At 40.5% G+C, this 18,357-nt stretch overlaps 1 protein-coding gene across 2 annotated transcripts in view; it reads left to right on the forward strand.

Annotated features, from left to right (window-relative positions):
* LOC144595800 (protein mono-ADP-ribosyltransferase PARP14-like) overlaps positions 1-17,364 on the forward strand; it is a 42,891-nt gene extending 25,527 nt beyond the window's left edge. For both annotated transcript variants that reach the window (XM_078403475.1, XM_078403476.1), the window contains exons 14-17: positions 381-1,019; positions 3,891-4,036; positions 14,448-14,625; positions 16,323-17,364. In XM_078403475.1, the coding sequence (XP_078259601.1) occupies positions 381-1,019; positions 3,891-4,036; positions 14,448-14,625; positions 16,323-16,609 (1,250 nt within the window). In that variant the 3' untranslated portion in view covers positions 16,610-17,364. The remainder of the gene's footprint in view (positions 1-380; positions 1,020-3,890; positions 4,037-14,447; positions 14,626-16,322) is intronic.
* The last annotated feature ends 993 nt before the right edge of the window (positions 17,365-18,357 follow it).

The following is an 18,357-nucleotide window of genomic DNA, read 5'->3' on the forward strand; positions in this document are numbered from 1 at the left end:
AGAATGCAGAAAAAATATAAAAGGATGGAACAAGAAAAATATGGGGAAGGGTGCAAACCACAAAAGTTTTATGAAAGGTTTTGCGGGAGTGGGTGTAGAGAGATTATTTTTCATTTGTGCAGAAGAACCTGAACTAAAAACTACCGAAATAAGATGGGGACTAATGGAGATTTTGGAAAGGTCTTCACCTAAATATTAGTGATAATGTGAAACTAGCTACCGAAGCAAATGGTTGAAAGAAAGTTGCAAAAGTCAAAGAGAGAAGCAAGTAAAAGGTAAAGCTTACAGATTGAAATGAGACAGGAGAAGTGGATTAAGTGGTGTGTGTATATATAGTTACGTTATATGAAGGTAATGATTTTTTTTTCTGCTTTGACTAGATAAAGTTACATCAGTTACATCATTTTTGTTTGGAGGTCAGCCAAAAAACAATAAAGAATCCTTCACTGAAGACATTATTCAATTCAAAGATGAAATAGAGCCTGTTCATTTTGAGATCTGTGGAAATAGTAAGCAAGGTGTAGAAAATGCTAAATCCTGGATGAAAAATTTAGTTTCAAAGGAGCAGTCTGAAGAAACCATTGATAGTAACTATCTATTTAACTTTTCCGAAAAAGAAATTGAAGAATTAAAACATCTTAATAAAAGTCTGAATATCATATTGGATCTAAAACGCGACCAATCTGGAGCTCAGATCAAAATCCGTGGTCTCACAAAGGATGTTCTGACAGCCTTTACTAAAATTCAGAAGATGATTAACTGCCTCCGAGAAGAAGAATCTGAAAGAAGAAACGAAGATCTTGTCAAAAATTTGGTTGAATGGCAGTTTCAAGATGGCAATGGATACAAACCATTTGCCAGTGCTACAAACTTCAAGCTGGAAGCAGCATTCGGTAAAGATCTGACTTCAATAAATATTCAACTTCTCAGCAAGCCATGCATTGTGGATTTGAAAAACCTTACTGCTACAATCCAAGGAAATAACACAATTGGTTTGAAAAGGATTTTAAAAACTGAAGGTAAAGTTTTTCATTTTATATCATTTGTGTGCACCTTTTTGATTCATATTCAATATTTTCCACTTGATAAAATAGTTGAATGCAGCAGATCAAGACATTGTTTTTGAATGATAAAATGTAAATTAAACCTGCAGCACAGAAACAGGCCCTTCAGCCCACCATGCCTATCCTAAACATATGTCAGATTCAATTAATTCTTTCCACCTGCATATGATCCACACCCATCCATTTCCTGCATATTCATGTGCTTATCCAAAAGCCATTTAAATGCTACTGTATCTGCTTCCACCACTACCCCCAGTAGTGTATTTCAGGTATCTAACACTGTGTTTAAAAAAAAAGACTGGCCCTGCACATCTCCTTTAAACTTTCTTTTTCTCACTTTAAACCTATGTCCTCTAGTATTTGACATTTCTATCCGGGGAAATAAAATTCTGGCAGTGTCCCATCTCAGTGCCTCTCATCATTTTATAAACTTCTATCAGGTCTCCCTTCAGCCTCCAACACTCCAGAAAAAACAATCCAAATTTTGTCCAATATCTCCTTTTAGCTCATGCCCTCTAATCCAGGCAGCAGCCCAGTAACTATTTCACCTTCTCCAAAGCTTCCACATAATTTCGGTAATGGGGCAACCAGAACTGCCTGCACACTGTACTCTCCAGTGAAATTGAAATTGAAGTCTGGTACTCTACAGTGACCCTCGGACCATCCTTGCTAGCTTTACCTTGTACTAAGCCTTATGCCCTTATGTGTCTACATACTGCAAATGGATCAATTGTAATTAAGTATTGTCTTTCTGCTGACTGGTTAGCCTGCAACAAAAGCTTTTCACTGTACCTCGGTACACATGACAATAAACTAAACTGAAACTAAACTGCAGTCTAACAAAACCTGCAATGTGATTTCCTGACTCATACTCAATGCTCTGACCAATGAAGGGAGCATATCTTACACCTTTATTCTGCAACTTTCTCTATTTAAATAATAGTTCTTTTGCCCTTCCTTCCAAGATGAACATATTTTCCCACATTATACACTGGCAACTTTTGGTTCACTCAACAATCCCATCTATATCTCCCTCTGTAAATAAACACCAGACTTCAGTCTGAAGAAGGGTCTCGACCCGAAATGTCACCCATTCCTTCTCTCCCTAGATGCTGCCTGACCCGCTGAGTTACTCCAGCATTTTGTCTACCTTCGATTTAAAGCAGCTTCTGCAGTTTTTATTTCCTACCAGACTTCAATTTCTGGAAATCTGAAATTAAAACTGATGTGGACACGCATTAGGTTGGGCTGCATCTCTCGGAAAAGAAGTAGAGTTAGTGTTTCAGTTTGGCGACCTTTTATCAGAATAGGGAAAGTGTGAAAACAAGTTAGTTTTAAGTTACAAAGAAGATGGGGAAAGATGGATTGGATGAAGCAATATCTGGGTTGAGAATAAGCTGTGGATGTCATCCGGTAGATGGATTAAAGGGAACAGTTAGAGAGAAAAAAACCACAAAAAAAGCTCTTGGGTAAGAACCATAGATAAAGGAGCGTGAAAAAATAGTGAAATGCTCATTTACATTCTGGACGGTCCTTCCATAAGCTAGGGTACTGTCTAATTTACTTCTACCAAATTGGCACAGTGGTAGAATTGCTGCCTTGCAGCACCAAAGTCCCAGGTTCGATCCCTGACTACCGGTGTTGTCTGCAGAGAGTTTGTACTTTCTCCCTGTAACCTGCATGGGTTTTCTCTGGTTTCCTCCCACATTTCAAAGATGTGCAGGTTCATAGGCTAATTGGCTTGGTATAATTGTAAATTGTCTCCGGTGTGTCGGATGGTGTTAGTGTGTGGGGTTCGCTGGTCGGCACGGACTCAGTGGGCCAAAGGGCCGGTTTCTATGCTGTATCTGTAAACTAAACTAAAACAAACATTGCAGACATTGGACTTTGTCTACAGAACTGGTGTGCTACAATGATGTGCACAATGTATCATGCTCTACCTGTTGTAATTGAGTTTGACTTGCTTGTATTTTATGGTATTAACTGATCTGATTGGATAGCATACAAAATAAAGCTATTCACTGTACCTCAGTACATGTGACAATAATAATAAAGCTAAACCTACACCCAAGATGTACCAAAGGAGAGAGGACAAACTGGCACAATATCACAATGAATGACTTCCAGCAGAACAGATCAGTTCTGACACAGTCAGAAAGTGAGATACCCAAAATGGTAGAATGTGCCCAAATGAATGATAGGATGCAGTTCCCAAGCTTATGTTGGGTCATAATTGAACAGAGCATGAGACCAAAGACTTTTAGGATACAGTGGGAGTGGGCTGGAGAATTAAAGTGGGAGGCAACAAAGAAGTGTTGAGTCATTTCTCTGGACTCAAAGCAAGTGCTCTGCATTGTAGTCACGTAATCTTCATTTTGTGTCTAGCAGACAACATTGCAAAGTCAAACATTGCAACATTGCATTTCTACAGAGACTTGTAGGTCTCTGTAGTGTTTCAGTGCCTGGGATGCACTGGCAGAGGTGGTGGTGGAAGCAGAAATAACAGCGACGTTTGAGAGGCTTTTAGATAGACATATAACTATGCAGGGGATAAGGGATAGGGATATGGAACACGCACAGGTAGAAGGGGTTAGTTTAATTTGGCATTGCGTTAAACAGACATAGTGGGCCAGTAGTCCTGCTCCGGTGCTGTACTGTTCAATGTTCTGTCTTGCCGCTAAATAATCTGGCAGCAGTTGATGATAGCATCAGATGATTAAAGTGGAAAGTTAACCTTTGTCTAATATGCTTATTATTGATGAGCTAAAGCTACATGTGACTAACATGTAAACATATATAATTATGATTCATTTGATATATCTGCAGGATTGCCAATTGATGCTCTTCCAGATCGTTGGGATGGTATGAAAAAACTACAGTATATATCTGTGCAGCTGGTGCAGCAATCCAACGAATATCAGAATGTAGAGCAATCTTTCAAAGAATCAGCCAATACATTTCAGATTGTAAAGGTACTAGTCAATCTTAATACATTTTTCATAGCCTAGTAACCTTTCATGGAGGGATTCAGATGAATGTAATATATTTAATGCAGATAATCAGCTATTGGAACGGTCATTAATGTCCTTACGCAAAACAATTTGATGGAGTGGTTCATAAGCTCTGGTTACAGAGATGCTATATCTTAAACTGATTTTACATTGGAATAGTGACTACGCTTTAAATGTAATACATTGGGGCATTCTTTGGGTTAAGTATTGTTTCCTTATATTACAGATTCTTGTTGAGATGTATATAAGCTCAGTGTGACTAAAAGGATTAAGTGAATACTAGACCAAGTGGACCCGTTGGCCCCAAACCTCTCCTGCATTGGTGCAGCACCCTCTCCTCCCCCCTTCCTCCCCCTCCCCACCCAACCCCCTCACTCCATCCAACTCAATCCCCCTTATCCTCCCTCCTACCCCCCTCCCTCCCTCCACCTCCCTCCCTAGGAGATAGGTTTAAACTTTAAAATGTGAATAACTTTAAAAATATAACACCGATTTCAATGAGATTTCTTCCATCAGCACCAAAGGGACGATGGTGAGTAAGGTGGGCCTAAAATTGTGGCGCTATTGTGTACCGTTTTGGCTGTAGTTCAGGAACAAACAAACAAACGAGAGTTTTAGTATATAGATATAGATAGCCTTTTTTAATCAGAATTGCAAGCATGATGTAAACAATACAACAAGATAGTTACATAAAAATATCATTAAGCATTAAGAACCCATTACCTAAATATGGCACCTCTCTTAGCAGATAACTGGCCGATATCAAATGAATATATTAACACTGATGGGTCAATACAGATTAAATACAGGGTTGTGTGATTTGAAATATCAATTTCTGAATAATCCAGAAACATTCCAAGAACTGTAGTGCAGATTGTATTCCAAATAATCTCTAATCATTTCACAGGTAACATTTTAATATTCATAAACCTATTATGCACAATAACACGTTTACATTCATATTTAAGACTTGTACCAAACTCTTTCATTAGCACAACAATGGGTTTTTAAACAAAAATGATAACTGTTTCTCTTTCTGCAGGTACAGTGAATTGCTAGATTTCCAGCATTTTCTGCCTCGAATGTGTTTAACAAATTACAAACATGAACTTTAAAATGTAAATCGAATATCGCTGTACCTTAATTGGTACATGTAACAATAAAATACCTTTGAACCTTTAAATTTATAACAGATTAATCGTACCTCAATTAACATTTGGATTGCCCTTGGCAAAAAAGATTGCTTCTCTTTAACCTATGGGATCTTGCTCTGCAGCTAAATCTTTAGTTTATTCACTTGACTCACTCCTCCGTGATCTATGCTACTTAGTACCATTTTCAATCTGGGCAACTCGTTTCCCCCACCTGTCCTTCTTCTGTTCTCTAGATTTGGATTCCAGCTGCTTCCATAATACCAAATCTCTTGCTGCAACTCATTTAAATCTTGCCACATTTGCTTTTTGCCATTTACAAGCACAGAGCTCCTTGTTCTTTCGGCTTGGAGATAGCTGCTCTTTCTATGTAAACTGATCCCAATCTCAGGGTTCCTCAGTGAGTTTATCTTTTATTACAGTTTGCTGTCAATCATCAGAATTATTCTCTTTGCATTTTAATGTTTTTACCTATGCTTCAGCTTAACAGATCTGTGATTACTGCAGTAGGTGTCCTAGTTATCATGCCTGCCTGCCCTGTTATGACGTGAGGATTGGAAGTGGTGTTGGTGGAGATGTCTGAGTGAACCAAAGCATCAAAGGGTTAGCGCCTCCTTCTGAATGCAGAAACTGAAGGGGAGGTGAAGACCTATCAGGTTCTGGACACACTGATCCACTAATATGGTGTTGGGTAGACTGATGGGACTGAAGGCTGATAAATCCCCAAGGCCTGATGGTCTGCATCCCAGAGTACTCGAGGAGGTTGCGCTAGAAATTGTAGACGCATTGGTGATCATTTTCCACTGTGCTATAGATTCGGGATCAGTTCCTGTGGATTGGAGGGTAGCTAATGTTGTCCCACTTTTTAAGAAAGGAGGGAGAGAGAAAACGGGAAATTATAGACCAGTTAGTCTTACATCAGTGGTGGGGAAGATGCTGGAGTCAATTATAAAAGACGAAATTGCGGAGCATTTGGATAGTAGTAACAGGATCGTTCCGAGTCTGGAATTCTTTGAGGATGTAACTAGGAAAATTGACGGGAGAGCCGGTGGATGTGGTGTACCTTGACTTTCAGAAAGCCTTTGACAAGGTTCCACATAGGAGATTAGTGGGCAAAATTAGAGCACATGGTATTGGAGGTAGGGTACTGACATGGATAGAAAATTGGTTGACAGACAGAAAGCAAAGAGTGGGGATAAATGGGTCCCTTTCAGAATGGCAGGCAGTAACTAGTGGGGTACCGCAAGGCTTGGTACTGGGACCGCAGCTATTTACAATATACATTAATGACTTGGATGAAGGGATTAAAAGTAACATTAGCAAATTTGCAGATGATACAAAGCTGGGTGGTAGTGTGAACTGTGAGGAAGATGCTATGAGGTTGCAGGGTGACTTCGACAGGTTGTGTGAGTGGGCGGATGCATGGCAGATGCAGTTTCATGTGGATAAGTGTGAGGTTATCCACTTTGGTGGTAAGAATAGGAAGGCAGAGTATTATCTGAATGGTGTCAAGTTAGGAAAAGGGGACGTACAACGAGATCTGGGTGTCCTAGTGCATCAGTCACTGAAAGGAAGCATGCAGGTACAGCAGGCAGTGAAGAAAGCCAATGGAATGTTGGCCTTCATAACAAGGGGAGTTGAGTGTAGGAGCAAAGAGGTCCTTCTGCAGTTGTACAGGGCCCTAGTGAGACCGCACCTGGATTACTGTGTGCAGTTTTGGTCTCCAAATTTGAGGAACTATATTCTTGCTATTGAGGGCGTGCAGCGTAGGTTTACTAGGTTAATTCCCGGAATGGAGGGACTGTCATATGTTGAAAGACTGGAGCGACTAGGCTTGTATACACTGGAATTTAGAAGGATGAGAGGGGATCTTATCGAAACGTATAAGATTATTAAGGGGTTGCACACGTTAGAGGCAGGAAACATATTCCCAATGTTGGGGGAGTCCAGAACCAGGGGCCACAGTTTAAGAATAAGGAGTAGGCCATTTAGAACTGAGATGAGGAAAAACTTTTTCAGTCAGAGGGTTGTGAATCTGTGGAATTCTCTGCCTCAGAAGGCAGTGGAGGCCAATTCTCTGAATGCATTCAAGAGAGAGCTAGATAGAGCTCTTAAGGATAGCGGAGTCAGGGGGTATGGGGAGAAGGCAGGAACGGGGTACTGATTGAGAATGATCAGCCATGATCACATTGAATGGTGGTGCTGGCTCGAAGGGCCGAATGGCCTACTCCTGCACCTATTGTCTATAAAATGCTGGAGTAACTCAGTAGGGCAGGCAGCATCTCTGGAGAGAAGGACTGGATTTATTCACAAAATGCTGGAGTAACTCAGCAGGTCAGGCAGCATCTCGGGAGAGAAGGAATGGGTGACGTTTCGGGTCGAGACCCTTCTTCAGACTGATGTCGGGGGTGGGACAAAGGAAGGATAAAGGTGGAGACAGGAAGATAGAGGGAGATCTGGGAAGGAGGAGGGGAAGGGAGGGACAGAGGAGCTATCTGAAGTTGGAGAAGTCGACGTTCATACCACCGGGCCGCAAACTGCCCAGGCGAAATATGAGGTGCTGCTCCTCCAATTTCCGGCGGGCCTCACTATGGCACTGGAGGAGGCCCATGACAGAGAGGTCAGACTGGGAATGGGAGGGGGAGTTAAAGTGCTGGGCCACCGGGAGATCAGTTGCGTTAATGCGGACCGAGCGCAGGTGTTCAGCGAAGCGATCGCCGAGCCTGCGCTTGGTTTCGCCGATATAGATAAGTTGACATCTAGAGCAGCGGATGCAATAGATGAGGTTGGAGGAGGTGCAGGTGAACCTCTGTCTCACCTGGAAAGAATGTTTGGGTCCTTTGATGGAGGTAAAGGGACAGGTGTTGCATCTTACATAGAGAAGGACTGGATGACGTTTTGGGTCAAGACCCTTATTCAAACAAGATTAGGTGACCGCTTTGCAGAACATCTCCATGCAATCTATAAAGGTGACCAAAGATTCCAGTTCTCCAGCCTACTCCCACTGCAAGTTCCCTGATTTGGCCATCTACATTGTGCTAACAAACCTTTACATACATTTGAGGAACAGCAAGAATTGGCAAAGGATAAACACATAATTCAACTGTTTCAGATAATCAATTATTCCAGTGGTACGACATTCATTCTTTATTATTAAGATGGTGCCGGAGAGTGGCAATATTTTGTCAGCAGCTGAACAAGATAAGATTAGATAAAACTGTTTTAATACTTGCTTTTAGAGAAACAGCACAAATCAGAGCTGTAACAGATTGACTGTTCAACCGCAGCTCTGTAAACTCAGCCCTCCAGCCTGAAGTTTTCTTGATTCATCATATGGACCGGATGACACCATCAGTAAAAGGGAGAGGGAGCAATATATGTTTCATGGTAAATTGTTTGTGGTGCTCAGACATAGCAGTCTTATCCAACTCTTGCTCCTCACACCTGGAGCACCCAGGAATGGAGTATCGTCCCTTCTGCTTCCCAAGGGAATTTGCCTCCATCATCATGACTGGTCTAAATCCAGCTCCAGACAGATGTTTGACTAACACTGGAGGAGCTACACACCATGGTCAACAAACACCTAACGGCATATCCCGGCGTCTTTGCCATTGTAGCCGATGACTTCAACAGGGATAGTATGAAGAAGTCGCTATCACCAGCATGTTTCTTGCAGCTCAAGAGAACCAAACACTCGACCACTGCTACTCCACCTTCAGGGATGCCTATCGCTCCATCCTTCATCCGCACTTTGGAAAATTGGACCATCTTCCTGTGCCTCTTCATCCTACATACAGGCAATGACTAAAGTACTGTCTGTACGGAGTTTGCAAATTCTCTCTGTGACTATATGGGTTATCTGGTGCTCTGGTTTCCTCCTTTATTCCAAAGATGTACTGAATTGTAGGTTAATTGGTTTCTGTAAATTGTCCCTAGAGTGTAGGATAGAAGTAGTGTATGGGGTGATTGTTGGGGTGGATTTGATAGGCCGAAGGACCTGTTTGCACGCTGCATCTCTAAACTAAACCATTCAAGTATTCCCTAACTAGAAGCCTTGAATGAATCTGAGGAGGTCTGCAATCTATTGAAGACCTGGTCTCGGGTATTCAAGTGTAGCAATACAGGACCATCCATATAAGTCCAGGTATGACCACTAGGAGGCCATTAAGAAAGTAAAGAAACATTTTCATTCTATGTTGGAGGATCAGACAGACTTTCAACAGGGCTTGCAGGCCATTACCTTCTGCAAGGGAAGATCAAGTTGCTCAAGTGATAGTGACGTATCGCTTATAGGCAAGCTCCATGCTTTCTATGCTCATCTCGAAAGGGAGAGCATCGATGTAGCTTCTCGGGCCTCCGTAGGCCCCCACATCACTGATCTTAATTGGAAGATCCTGCATGAAAGCATATGGCCCTGATGGTGTTCCTGCAGCATTCGTAAAACCTGCATAGACCAACTGGCTGGAGTTTTTCCAGACAACTTCATCCTCTCATTACCAAGGTCTGAGGTCCCCACCTACTTTAATAGAGAATCCATAATACTGATGCTCAAGCAGTGCAAGTTGACGTGCCTCAATTCCCGTTGTCCAGTGGCCCTCGCATCCATTGTGAAGAAATGCTTTGTGAGCTGGGGTGTGATGCAAATCAACTCCTGACTGAGTAAGGACCTGGAACCACTACAATTTACCTATTTCCACAACAGATCAACAGGGGATGTGATCTCACTGGTTCTCCTCTTGCACTGGACCACTAGTATGATAAGAACATGTACACCAGGCTGTTGCTCATCAAGTACACATCGACGTTCAACACCATCATCCCTTCTAAACTTATCATTAAACTCTGGGAACTGTATCTCTGATTGCTCCTATGTAATTGGATCCTCAACTTCCTCATTGGTAGATCTTGATCAGTACCAATTGGCAACAATACTTCCCAAGGCGATGATATTGAATTAAAGAAAGGAAAGCTGTGAATTCACGAAACTTTTTATCCACGGGGCAGTGGTGGAGAGTCAACAGCTTCAAATTCCTGCGCGTACATATCTAAAGATCTGTCTTGGGCCCAGCACATTGATGGAATTACCAAGAAAGCTCACCAATGCCTCTACTTCCTTAGGAGTAGATTTGACATGTCTTCAAATATTTATTGAATTTCTACAGTTGTATTGAGAACATGCTGGTTGCATCACAGTCTGGTTTGGTGACTCGACCACCCAGGAACGAACGAGCTTGCAGAAAGTCATTGACATTGGCCAGTTCATCTCAGATATTACCTTCCTCACCATCCAAGGGATCAACAGGAAGCACTACCTCAAAAAGGCAGCTAATATTGAAGAACTATACCACCCTGGTCATGCTCTCATCTCATTGCTATCATCGATAGCTGCCAGAGCTACCTTCTGTCACCTTTTTGCCGTTCTGTTTTACTTCGTTTACTCCTTAGTTCCCGAAACTTCTCCAGGGATACACTTTTGTCTCAGCTGCCTATACCTATCCCATGCCTCGTTCTTACTCTTTGACCAAAGCCTAAATTTCCCTCATCATCCAGACTTCCTTACATTTGCCTGCCTTGTCCTTTACTCTAAGAGGGACGTGCATGTCCTGAACACTTGTCAGCACACTTTTAAAAACACCCCACTTTCTTTTCCTTCAAACAACCTACTCCAATCAACTTGAGCAAGTTCCTGTCTCATACCCTCAAAGTTGACCTTGCCCCAATTTAGCATTTTAAATCACCTGTCTCTATCCATAACTGTCTTGAACCTAATAGAACAGTAGTCGCTGGCTCCAAAAGGCTCATCCATGAACACTTCATCCACTTGTTCTTCCCAAATTCCCAAGATTAGATCAAGCGTTGCCCTCCCCTGTGTAGGGCCCTCTACATATTGCCTGAGGAAACTCTGCTGAACACATTTGACAAATTCTACCCTGTCTAAACCTTTCGTACTATGACATTCCCAATCAATATTGGGGAAAGTTAACATCCCCTACTCAACCTTAGTTGACCTGCAGCTATTTGCAATTTCCTGGCACGTTTGCTCTTTTAATTCCCGTTGACTATTTGGGGGCCTGTAGTACACCCCAACAATGTGATCATCCCTTTCTTGTTCCTCAGCTCCACCCATATAGCCACACTAGATGAACCGTCCGTAATGTCACCTCTGACCACTGCCGAGACATCCTCCTTAACCGATAATCATTATTATGCAACATCCCCAACTCTTTTACCCTCACCTCCGTCTCTCCTGAAGCACCTGCACCCTGGAACATTGAGCTATCAGTCTTGCTCCTTTCTTAACCAAGTTTCTGTAATGGCTACAATGTCCCAATTGCATGTGCCTATCCATACCCTAAGTTACCCATCAGGCCTCTTTTAAAATAAGTGCAATTTAAACCAACCTTCTTTCCTCGCCTCTTGCCTTTCTCCTGCCTATTCTGTCCTCCATACTTTCTCTCATCGCCTTCCATACCAACTTCTAACCTCTCACCTGCTTCGGTCCTGTATAAGATCCCACCTGTCTAAGATCCTACCCCCATGCCAATCTAGTTTAATCCCACCCGTATACCACTAGTGAACCTACCCGCCCGGATATTAGTTCCCCTCCAGTTAAGGTGCAACGCATCCTTCTTGTATAGATCACCTCTGCCCCAGAAGAGATCCCAATTGTCGAGGAATCTGAATCCCTGCACCAACTCTTCAGCCACATATCCAATTCTTCAGCCACATATTCATCTCTCCTATATTTCTGTTCTTATCCTCACTGGCACGTGGTACTGGAAGCAATCCAGAGATCACTACCCTGGAGTATAATATATCCTGAAATATAATTAAACACACTAGACTTTTTTTCCCTTTTCTCTTCAGATATTTCAGACATATCAGGACATTGCTCTTTATTAGCTTATGATGCCTGTGGTTTCTTTGCCACATTGCTGTGAACTCTTCTGTAGGATCCACACACTACCATGAACTGACCATGTTTGCAGTCTTTTGCATTATGAAATTCATAGTTTTGATACCATTCAACATGTATTACTGTTATATTTAGTAGTATTTTCTCTGGGTCATTTTTAGATTGATAAGCTGTGACTGGTGGGATGCCACAGCTAACATCTGTGACCTAGCTGTTATATGAAAGCTGTGGGAAGGATACAAAGGCTTCAGTGAAATAAGGACAGGTTAGGTGAATGAGTAAGGAAATGGCAGACAGAATATAATGGGAAAATGTTGACTTTTTAAAACAAAGTGAGAAGTTGATGGTGTTCAGAGTGAATTGGGTGTTCACATAAATAGAGTAAACATTGTTACAACAAGCATGAGAGCGGCAAATGGTATGTTGATTTGTATTGCAAAAAGTATTGCAAGAGCAGAGACATGTTGCTCTGGTTACACAGGGCCCTGACGAGAGTATGCCTAGATTAATCTCTGCAGGTCTTGTCTCCCTATTAAGAAAATATGGAGAGAGTGCAGCAAAGGTTTGCCAGATTGATTCCTGGGGTAACAAGTTTATGGTAAGAGCTGTACAAATGTTTAAGGCTCTCCAAGTGCAGTTTCTGTACATATGAACACAAATTTCTCAAAATTGAAACAAGAAAACATAATGGGATAGCACACATGGAATATATTAGAAAGCATGGGAAATATAATAAAGTGTAGGAGACATTTTGTATTTTCTTTGAGCATTTGGAAATATTTTTCAAGATGAACAACACTGAAGAGTTGAAGAAAATCTGGTTCAGTTTCTTTGTTGAACTAAATTAAGGCGCATGTTGCAATCAAAAGCGCTTGAACAATTGGTTGGGCAGAAAGCCAAACTGTAAGAAAGAGGACTGCGCCTCCTTTTCAAGAGCAGCCAGCTCTTGTACGGTCGGTGCCAAAGCATCAACATGACCCTTATACGTGCCACCCGTATTTACTTTTTTCTGTCCATAAACAGAGGGGAACAGGTAAAGGCCATTAAATAAGCTGATGTGGGCTCCAATATTTAAGTGACACGAGTAAAGTCATTGGCACAACAGAGTATAAAATAAGGAGAGATAAGGGAGACTGGATCTATTCATTCTGGAGTTTAGAAGAATGGGAGAATGATCTCATTGCAACTTACAACATCCTTAGTGTTTGACAAAATAGATGCAAAGTTGATGTTTTCTCTCATTGTGTCCAGAACTAGAAGCCACTGTCTCAAATAATGGGTTAATCATACAGGATAGATATGAAAAGACTATTCTTCACGAAGGATAGTTAACCTTCCAGGGAGGGTATCTCCTGGCTTGGAATCAAGGGATATGGGGAGGCAGGCACGGGTTATTGATGGTGGATGATCAGCCCTGATCACAATGAATGGTGGTGCTGGCTCTTAGGGCCAAATGGCCTCCTCCTGCACCTATTTTCTATGTGGAGGCTCATTTGCTAGTAGAGACGGTGGTCAGTGGATTTTTGAATATTAAAGAAATCAAGGGTTATAAGGTTAACGCAGGATGATGGCAATGAGGTAACAGATCAGCTATCATATTAAATGGTGGCCAAGCAAGAGGGGCTAATGGTCTTCTCCGGCTGTGTTGTATATTCTTGTGGGACATGTATTACATTGTGTGCCAACAAGTTTGACAGTAAAGCCCACCTCATCTAATTAAGTGATCTTTCCCTGCTCAGTTTGCCCCATTTTCCTCTTCAATACTGCTACCTCTATAATGTTCATCTTGAAAAAATATTTCCAAATGTTCAAAATAAGAAATGCCTCTTGTCATTTATCATATTTACCAAGCTTTCATATATTTACTATGTATGCTATCCCCTCTTAAGTTCTTGTTTTAATTTTGGGAAATTTGAATGTTGTGGATAATTCTTGTATTCTACTATTGAGGATAACAGAGATACCCTATGTAGAATATGGTGTAAACACAACGGTTTTAATGCTATTGGTCTTCAATAGTACAACTAGGATAACAATTTATAATGTGACAGATTTTTAAGGTAATAACTGCTCACCATTGTTAAGATGGCATTTCAGTTTGCAGCTAGCAGACATTCACCACACTTCTTGAGGTGGTAAATCAAACTTCAAGTCAATTAAGTTGTATCCTAGCTTCCATTCTGAATATGAATTTTATATATATATATATATAGATATAAAATATTATAGATTGAAGTTTTTTAAAAATAAACGATTATGCAAAATTGGGAAGTTTACAAAAAGATTAAATCTGTTATTCTAACAGATTGAAAGAATACAAACCCTATGTCTTTGGAAGAATTATATGATTAGAAAACAATTGTTTGAAGATAAAAATCCTGCTGGAACGAAAAATGAAATGAACTTATTCCATGGAACAGCATCAGACACACTAGAATCAATCAGCAATCTTGGGTTCAACCGGAGCTTCGCAGGAAGGAATGGTATGTAATACAATTTTTTTAATCAGTCAGGAAATCTGGAAATTCAAATACAAAACGGAGCGTATGCAGAATATTAGGAAATGAGCAATCAAGAGGCAAATAACCATAGACAGACACAATGCTGGAGTAACTCAGCGGGACAGGCAGCATCTCTGGATAGAAAGAATGGGTGATGTTTCGGGTCGAGACCCTTCTTCAGATTGAGAGTCAGGGAAGAGGGAGACACATAGATAAGGAAGGGTAATGTGTGAAAACGAGACATCAAAAGAGATGAAGGACAAGGAAAGTGTAGAATAGATTATTGTTAGCCAGGAGAATGTGACAACAAAGCAGAGATAAAATATAATCTGGGACAGTCAGACTGGTCGGAGGACTGGGAAGGGGGAGTGATGGAGCGAGAGAAAGCAAGGGTGACCAAATTTGAGGAAGGTTATTCTTGCCATTGAGGGTGTGCAGTGTAGGTTTACTAGGTTAATTCCCGGAATGGCGGGACTGTCATATGTTGAAAGACTGGAGCGACTAGGCTTGTATACACTGGAATTTAGAAGGATGAGAGGGGATCTTATTGAAACATATAAAATTATTAAGGGGTTGGATATGTTAGAGGCAGGAAACATGTTCCCAATGTTGGGGGAGTCCAGAACCAGGGGCCAGTTTAAGAATAAGGGGTAGGCCATTTAGAATGGAGATGAGGAAAAACCTTTTCAGTCAGAGTTGAAAATCTGTGGAATTCTCTGCCTCAGAAGGCAGTGGAGGCCAGTTCTCTGAATGCATTCAAGAGAGAGCTAGATAGAGCTCTTAAGGATAGCGGAGTCAGGGGGTATGGGGAGAAGGCAGGAACGGGGTACTGATTGAGAATGATCAGCCATGATCACATTGAATGGTGGGGCTGGCTCGAAGGGCTGAATGGCCTAGTCCTGCACCTATTGTCTATTGTTACTTGCAGTTAGAGAAGTCAATATTCATAAAGCTGGGGTGTAAGCTGCCTAAACGAAATATGAGGTGCTGTTCCTCCAATTTGTACTATGGAGGTGGCCCAGGACAGAAAGATCAGTGTGGGAATGGGAGGGGGAGTTAAATGTTTAGCAACCAGGAGATCAGGTTGGTTAAGGCGGACTTGTGTGTTACTCTATTCCCCTATAGACGGCAAATAACCATAGTTTGGATTTTTCGATTTCATTAAAAATATATGCTTATCCCTTAGTTTTATCATTTGTGGCCATTTTCATCAGCAAGGCACTGTCTTGTCACCTTTTAGAAAATAACTTTTAAGATAAATGTTTTAACATAATACTGGATAAACTGGGGATAATTTTCATAAGCTGCCTGCATGACTGAAGCTGTAAAAATGCTGGTAGGGAAAAATTGCACAAATAAAATAAATCATGCATTTATTCATCCATAAGGTACATGCCACCACTTTATTCAGCAGACATTAAAATAGGAGATTGATGCACCTGCTCAGTGAAAGGCCATAATACACACTGCCCCTTGATCACCACAGCAAACTAAAACTGACTAAACTGCTCCAAATCGTCTTGGCTGTATTTTAAAAAAATCATTTTTGGTGAAAACTTACAACTGTTTCATATTGAAATATACAAAACAAATAAGTTTCTGGTTTGTTTTCTTAAAGTGAATACTGCTTGCTAAATGAAGGAGCATTTCATAATTAACCAATTTTATTTATTTTGCAGCCACCGCTTTGGGGAATGGCACCTATTTTGCTGTAAATGCAATGTATTCTACTAACAACACATATTCAAAACCTGATGCTAATGGAATGAAGTACATGTATCGTGCTCGAGTACTCACTGGTGTCTTCTGTCAAGGGCAAGGTGGAATGTTTACACCCCCCGCAAAGAATTCTAGTAATCCAACAGACTTGTATGACAGTGTTGTGGACGATGTAAATAATCCTTCCATGTTTATTATTTTCAATGACATTCAAGCTTATCCAGAATATTTGATTACATTTAAGTAATTGAATTATTTGGAATATAAAACATGTGATTTTTATATTGAAATTCAAGTTTCTGACACTTTCAGATTATTTTTCAGAATTATAATGTTGAAATCATAGCTTTTGATTTTTGAAAGTCATTTTGATTAATGAAAAGACATTGCTATTTTGTGTCTGAGATACACTTTCAACTCTCGAGCATATTTTGGGGGGAGGGGGAGGATGAAGGGGAGGTGATCATTCACACTGCTTGGCATGAATGCAATTTCCCCAATGCTAAATTCTCCGTACAGGGAGAGAAAGTATATACATGTTCGGAATCAAAAATGTAAATGCTAAACATGTACTAAGTCGGGCAAATTCAATGCAAGCTGCTGATGAGATACACTTATGTGTTAATCTATTCCCCTAATTGCTGCAGAAATGAGTAAACAATTGGGAGACAATTACTTTGGCAGGTTTACAGTCACAAATGTCAGACCCAGTGAATTTTTACAGTAAACTGGCAATTTCACAGTTACAATTCCTGATTTGAGCTTTTTAATCCAGACACACACAATCACTTGGATTTAAATTCTGCAACTGCCATGCTAGGATTCATAGAAAAGTATCTGGAAGGACATCAGAAAGCAGAAGAAGATCCGGATTGAACCAAACTGTTAAATGCAGACGTGAGTTTGTATTTGGAGTATCAAGTCCACATTGGATTTGTTGATGGAGCGGCTCCTGCTCTGAAGTCAAAATAAATCATATCTCTAGGAGTTTGTCCATTCTCATTCAGGGCTCCTTTTCTGTTCTTTTCCTGAATAACACTGCTTACTTCGACAATAGCTGTTGCATCAATAAGCCAATTTTTCTGTTTTCTGAGTTTTTGTTCATTGACCAGTTGATATTCCATAGTTTATGGCATTCTAAAAACGTGAAAACTATGCATATTTTTAGTATTAGATTCTTAAAATATCTTTGATTAGTTACAGGTATTCAAATGATTCATTAATAGTGATCCTTTCTAATCCTAGTCTTCAAAAAATCATGAATTGTTTGAGTACAATGAGTGAAATTGATTAAAAACACATATAACCTGATATAAAGGTTTATATAAGCATATAAAAGCATTATTAAACAGCCTAATGTGGCAGATCCTTCTTAGTGGATTATTTAACCAACCTTTTAACTAGTTCATCTTACTGTTATATTTGAATAGATGCCTTTGCTTGTGTACGTGATAAGTGTGAAGAAATGCAATATATTAAAAGAGTGCAAACAATTACCTGTCGAATAGTACATTCCTGCCACATACTACATACATTGTTACTTCCCAGTCAAGCTTCAATTTCACTTGGAAGAGGAAGAAGTTTCAATTGCTTCTAATTTATTGGTCTTAATTATTGCCCAAGGCTTCATTGTGCTTTTTGGCTGCAAAGATTGAAGTGAGCACTTCTGGTACTTTTTTCAGCCATCCTACTATCGGTTCTTTGGCATAGTTGGGCAAATATTTTGATTATTTTTCATAAATTCAAATATAATTCAAATTATTGAATTACATTGTCTGCACTAAAGAATGAGTTCTAGGTTCCCAGGTCATTCCTAGTTTCCCTGGATACCATCAGTTGTTTCTTCATCATTCAAGAGTCACGAGTGTCTAATTGTAAGATGTACCATAAACGGAACAATGAAATTCTTACTTGCACCAGCATAACAGCACAGTACTCATAAATAACACATTCAACAAAAGAAAGTTCAATATTTTTGTTTAACAGTTTTAGTAC

The sequence above is a fragment of the Rhinoraja longicauda genome, chromosome 8 (genome assembly GCF_053455715.1).
Source record: "Rhinoraja longicauda isolate Sanriku21f chromosome 8, sRhiLon1.1, whole genome shotgun sequence".
In the NCBI taxonomy this organism is placed as follows: Eukaryota; Metazoa; Chordata; class Chondrichthyes; order Rajiformes; family Arhynchobatidae; genus Rhinoraja; species Rhinoraja longicauda.